The sequence below is a fragment of the Micropterus salmoides genome, unplaced genomic scaffold (assembly GCF_014851395.1).
Source record: "Micropterus salmoides isolate LMB-PRFRI ecotype aquatic unplaced genomic scaffold, ASM1485139v1 Ms_hic_scaffold_81, whole genome shotgun sequence".
In the NCBI taxonomy this organism is placed as follows: Eukaryota; Metazoa; Chordata; class Actinopteri; order Centrarchiformes; family Centrarchidae; genus Micropterus; species Micropterus salmoides.
This window is the reverse complement of record NW_024044582.1, coordinates 1-6,426: the sequence shown is the minus strand read 5'-3', so window position 1 is coordinate 6,426 and position 6,426 is coordinate 1. Positions and strand designations below refer to the sequence as shown.

The 6,426-nt window shown below is 41.6% G+C and overlaps 1 protein-coding gene across 1 annotated transcript; it reads right to left on the bottom strand.

The window, feature by feature from the left end:
- Positions 1-232: 232 nt before the first annotated feature.
- On the bottom strand, positions 233-6,329 carry LOC119894595 (bifunctional polynucleotide phosphatase/kinase-like; the record flags this gene model as incomplete). Its single annotated transcript, XM_038707264.1, is given in 19 exon segments — positions 233-299; positions 399-486; positions 848-914; positions 917-956; positions 1,223-1,308; positions 1,384-1,468; positions 1,591-1,683; positions 1,922-1,992; positions 2,404-2,452; positions 2,681-2,752; positions 2,843-2,928; positions 2,931-2,951; positions 3,074-3,129; positions 3,277-3,316; positions 3,319-3,352; positions 4,048-4,344; positions 4,506-4,784; positions 5,038-5,084; positions 5,934-6,329. Coding segments are annotated over 19 exon segments (1,702 nt in total), but the record flags the coding sequence as incomplete, so codon positions are not given.
- Positions 6,330-6,426: the final 97 nt, after the last annotated feature.

The following is a 6,426-nucleotide window of genomic DNA, read 5'->3' as shown; positions in this document are numbered from 1 at the left end:
GTACCAGAGCTATTACTGGTAAGTGCTTTGATTACCAGAATTCAAAACCCACTTTCATTTTGACATAGTAACAAAGACAAACTAACGTTTTTTGGAAATTCTAAATAAAGCTAAATCACTTTGGTGGCATGCATTTAGCTGCATTTTGTCAAGCTCTGTGCAGTTTTTGGCGGTTTTGGCACAAGAAACGTGTTTTATAACCGGTAAGAGCGGTAAGGTTATTCTTTCTTACTGTAGCTGTGGAAAACCATGTCATTGACCTTAGCGTGTTTGCTGTCTGATGGAGCCATCTCACGGAACTGGGAACAACAATTACGCGTTAAAAAACACTTTCATCACCAGCCAGGATAAAACAAAACAACTGTGTAAAAAGTGCCAGGGGGAGAGGTGAGTCATACTCTGTTGTTGTGTTTGGCCTGCTCCAGAGAGGCTGAGAAGTGGAAACAGCGACACGGCACTCCCGCAGCCTTGGCCACGTCCACGTATCTGGAAAATTAAAGAAGCAGGCCACAGTAGGAGAATATTCATTCCCCCAAACATGGCAACGGTAGCAAACATTTAGTAGCAACATTATGAAATGCACCCCTTCGGCCCGTTTAAGCATTCCAGTATCTGAGCTTATACTCTCAGTAGCTTGAATAACTACTTCTAGATGCTTTGTCTAAACCTAGTTATTACTAGTAATTACTCTTTATTTATGTAGGACTCTCTGTCTGTTTATGCTTTTTGAAGCCTGTTTATATAAAGGTGTACCCAGTGAGGTGGATCCTGAGTATATGCATATTGAGGACACACACCACACACAGAAATGCATCTGCACAGCATAATAATGATGCAGTTGTTTTACCGTTTACGAGACTCTGGGTCTGGGTTGGTGTTGTCTACAGCGACGCTGCGGCCCTCTTTCAAGCACGCTCACATGCAGACACGCAATTCTGCCATGAACCAAGTGTATCCTGATACAAAACCAACACGAAAGGTCGGTGACAACATGTCATGGAAGACTTTAAGGAAAGGGCCCAATATATATGGGAACATACCAATAAATAATTATCTTCATCATTGGTAGATTCATCATCATTGTTACAATAACGCAATCTTAAAGCAGTTATTTTAGACATTAAATATATATTTTTGTATATTAAACCAAATGTTCTGGATGCATTTAGAGCTGAGGCAGAAGTGGAACCTTGCTGACAACACCCTGTTCATTGAAACTCACCCTGTTGATGTACACGTAGCCTTTTGGAATGATGTGGGTGTGGAAGAAAGAGGATTTACCCTGTGGAGAAAGGGAGGGAGGGAAACAAGGTCAGAAGGTCAGTGGGAGGCGGGGATCATAAAAAGGTGACATTACGTCCATTTCTCTTACATGCAGGGAAACCACGGCAACAATGACTTCTGTCTTGCTGGAGATGAGAGAGGCAGAGGGCGGGTCGTACAGCCTTGCAGTGGAGTCAATCTTCCTCTAGCAGTTCAGATAAAGAAAACATTAACTAAATACAGACAGACTAAAATGCACAAATGTATTCTCATATACTGTAAGAAAAAAATTGCAAAGTCCACTGCCAGTGTGTTCATTGTACTCACAGGGTCAAAATTTGGCAGGCTATAGGGGGCGCTCTTCCAACCAAGGAAAAACTCCTCTGGGGTGTGGAACTGCAACCCAATGTTCAGAGCAAACTACAAAAACAAGTATGAAGACAGTAGCTGGTACATAATGCTCATATTTTATATGTTTTGTACACTTTTCCCCCAACAAGGCATAATCTAGAAACACCCATACTTGAGTTCTATTTAATGACATTAAGATGACACATAAAAACATTTCAAGCAAATTAGCCGATACACAACAAGTCAAGACAAGAGGAACACAAACTGGTAAAAAAAGGTTAACCAGAGTAAAAATCTTAGGTCTTACCAGTCGGTCACTGCAGGAGAAATCCTTCTTCTTCTTGCCTGGAGCCCAGTTCTCTGGCCTACCGGCAGCATCTGTGTGCAGAGGTGGTGTCAGAAGCTGTGTGTGCATGCTTGTGTGTGGCTCGTGTACTTTCTGGGGATCAACAAAAAGCAAAGCCTCTAAATTAGGTCATTTTTGTTGCATTTTGTTGCACTTTAACGAGGTTAATCTAGAGCATTTCTGGGCTTGGGGCACGGTTCGGACCAGGGCATGCTATTGGCTTTATAGTTAGGTTTAGGTCTAGCATTAAGTTAAGATTTTGGGTCATTTTTGGACTTGGGGGCATAGGATAGAACTAAACATTTGGTTTTCAAAATGTAGATGAATGCTTGTCTATGTGTGCATCTCTGTGATGCCAGGTCAGATAACTGAGAACACATAGGCACATGCAAGTATGAAATTTATCAATATGGCAACACTACTTCATACTCCACCTCACTCACCTCCTACATAAAAACTCTGTGTCTTGTCAACAGTCACACCATCATTTGCCTGAGCAGGAAACACACATGCAAAGACACAGTTAAAACTAGAATAGACTTTTATTGTCAAACATGCAAAGACAACAGTAAACAGTGCTGTGAGGAATTGAAAAAGGGCGGCTGCTGTGACTCAGCAAATTTGTGTACTATAATTTGCACTTTGTAACGTCTGCCATTGCAAATACAGCACATGAGGCGTGGTTCCATGGTGTGTCCATGTATCTTCACTGACATTTACCTTCTCACACAAGTGATTCCACATTCCCATCACTGGCTTCCTGTAGATACCAGGACCGGTTGAAACAAACACCTGAGACACAGCAGAGGAGGGAGTACTAATGTCAGTTTTTTTGTACAATAGTAAGGAGACAGGGGAGAGTCAACCTCCACCATGACCTACCTGCACAGGTAGCTGCAGCATGGTGAGGATGTCTTCAACTTTAGACTTGAAGACTTCTGGTCTCAGTTTGCCTTTAGCGATCCCATCTGGTTGGTGAAGAACACCACCTGTATGAAGACAGCGAGGTTAGACTAGGAAATCCAATGACAAACACTAGCAGAGTCACTGGATTTAGACTTGGACATTTCCATAAAACCTGTTGGCAACTGTTGTATTTAGCTCCTTCCCACCTTGTATCCTTTTTCAGCAAGTTGGCCAGTCTTGGCTGAATCTCAGGGTACAGAATCCTGGCAATTAAACACAAGGACAATTACAACAAACTAATGTAGATATGAAATGTGGTCTACAGAAGCCACTGAGCTGGAAACACTGATGTCAAATCAGAAATAGTACAGTCATTTGTCAACTTCAGGAGTTCAGGAGTGCAGACATACTTCCAGTCATCTGGAGCGGTGGGAAAGACTTTGCCAGACTGGTGGTGATGCAGCCATCTATGTCAAACCCAGCAATCTGGAGAGGATGAAAAGCAAAGGAAATCTTTACACATTTACACATGTAGATCCCTAAAGTTGGTCATGTTTATATGAAAATAAAACATGTTAACAGGACTGAAACTGCTCAGACAACTTCTGTTTAGCAGACCGCTGGTTTTTTACTTGTCACTTCCTGTGACCAATCTCAACAACAGAAATCAAAGCTGTACCCACAGTTATTATTGATTAATCTGATGATTATTTCCTTAATTACTCGACTGGTCATTTGGTATGTAAAATATATGTAAAAGATGTCCCAAGCCCGTTTTTGCATTTAAAGGCCTTGTTTAGTCCAACCAACAGTCCAAAAACCTAAAGATATTCAGGTTACAATGGTGTAGAACAGAACAAGCAGGAAATCTTTTCTGAGTCATTTTTGCTTGAGAAATGCTTAACTGATTTTCTGTTGCTCAACTAATCAACTAATAGTTGATGGGTCTGCTGGGGCAGAAATGCATTTGGGGAAAACCTGATAAAACTTCAGGTTCTTAATCAAGGTTTGCGGCGGCTTTTTAACATAAAACACTAACAGCATTTTATTATTTATGCAATAAAACATATTTTATTATGCTATTATATTATATAGTCATTATTATAATCCATTAACCCTGCTAATTTATTTGAAATGATTAAGTTGCACTGAATTAAATAAATAAAGCTGTTCTTTCCCACCTTGTTACTCCCTTTGACACCAGCAGCAGTGTAAAGCAGCAGGTTGCCTATCTGCTGCCAGCTGCTCTTTAGACAGCCCTTTGAAGAAAGTGACGACGATGAAGGCTGGGTGCTCCTCTCTGCCATAGACTTCTCTGCCAACTCCTGCAGCTGCTTGAGCTTTTCCTCTGCCAGTCTCTCTTCCTCATCCTCCTCCTCCACTTCTTCCTTTCTCTGTCTATCGGAAGCCTCTTCATCTCTTTTTTGGCGCTTTTCATCACGGTGCCCCCTCTCTGGGCTCAGTCGTCTTTTAGATGACTGAACAGAAGAATAACAAAAATACACCGTCTCTCAAGTTTAGTAGTTTGATGTCAGCTTCTCTTGATAAATAGTATCTTTGTTGTAAAAAAATACAGCATAAGCAAATAAGATACATGAAATAATACAAGTCAACACAATGACCAAACAAAATGTGGTACCTTCATGGGAGAGGTAGAAAAGAAATCCATGATACTGCGCTTGGGATTTGGACTCGACCGTGCCTCTGTTTCTTTCCCATTTCTTCCCCCCTTTGTCTTATCCGTGGCTTTTAGTCCTTTAGGTGGAGCGCTGGAGGCTGATCCGTTTGAGCTCAGGGAGTAGTGCAGTTTAAATGGATAGTTCTGGTTAACCAGATAGAGGGTGCCTCCGTGAGTGAGTTTACCAGACTGGCCACGGCCCAGCTTCTCACCGTCCAGGAAACTGGGATTGGGACCTAGCTGTGGAAGACAATAGGACATGTATGGACATTGGGCTGCAACCTTTACACAGTTACTTTATAGGATTTAAGATAACCGGGGTGGGTCTAGGCAGTAAAGAAAAAAGGTGTGCTGTCACCAAGTTTTCAGAAATAATGACATAACTGATGCTTTGACTGTGCTGTGACAAATATGAACACTCTCTGGTGTTTGATGAGTGTAGCGTGAGAGCTCCACATGGAGACTAACTGAATTAGAAACTGTGTTTTCATACCCGAGTAACAACCACATCCTGGTCTGCATAGCAAGCCACCACCTTCACTGAAAGAAACACAAGGATAATTACCATCATATACACACAGAGACATTTCAAAATGCATTTCATGATTGATTCTGTGCGCTGTATGCTTTGGGAAGAAAAAGCTATTGTTGTTTTTTTTTCATTTCAACAGATTGTATCTGGAGTGGGAAAAAAAAAGTATATCTATTTTTTTTTGTCTGCGGTTCTTCCTGGGATATCAATAAATTGCTTGTTTTGCAACAATACAGAAACCAAAGATATTCAGTGTACAATAATATAAAACAGAGAAAAGCACAAAATCCTCACATTTAAGAAGCCTGGAATTCAAACAGTTTAATTTTTGCTAGAAAAGTGATTTAAACTATTACTCAATTATAAAAAAAAGTACGTGTTGCAAGTTAATTTATCTATCTACTAATTGATCCATCCCCTAATCATTTTAGAGTCTAATCTCTAACACTGATTTATATATATTATAAAAGTCAATACTATGCGTTTCTTTGTAAGGACTTTTGGGGTATAAGGCTAAAACAGCATCCCCCTATGCTGTGTGGAGGTCTTGGATCAGTCCACGTCGAACAAGCAGGGATGACCCACTGTTTTTTAGTCCCACTCGGCAATTTCTTTAAATTATATTCCTGACACAAAGCCACCAGGGCATTTCATATATATCATTTACTATTTCAATATGAATTAAAACGGTTTGCCAGTCAACGCATCAGTTTTCTTGCGCATGCGTTTGAGACCTCGCACTGGAGCACCGGTGAGCTGACGGGTCTCGTGGTAAATTCGTCAATAAAAGACTAAAATGACCCGCATGTGCAGCATCATGAAAAGCGCCAAAGTGTTTGTGCCGGGCTTCTCCTCACCCTGGTACCTGGAGCACTTCTTGTCGGCGACCCCGGTGTCAGGACCCCGGCCCAGAATCACAGCTCGTCCATCCTCCAGAGGGACCACTGGGCCCCCAGAGGCGCTTACCAGCATACACGACATCTTAGCGGGCGACCGCAGCGAGATTGCTTTACTTGGAGCCCTAACGTTACAGTGTGTTTATGAACGACTCGTTTCATCAGATTACGAGCAGAAATACAGAAATAAAATGGTTATCCCGCGATGGTGCCTGCGTTTATTTACAGTTTGTAATGTTACTACGTTTGTCGCAACTTCTTTGTATCTGACACGGTTGCTTAAGTACAACAAGAGTAACACAAACCGTACGGGGACTTGTTTTCGCAGCGCACTCGCGGTCGGTCAGGAAAATACGCTCGTTTAGAAACGTGAACCCCTCAAAGGTTCCGCTCATAACGGACTTTTCTGGGACTTTCCAGTTATCCGGCATGATTTTATAAATCGTTGACTCTT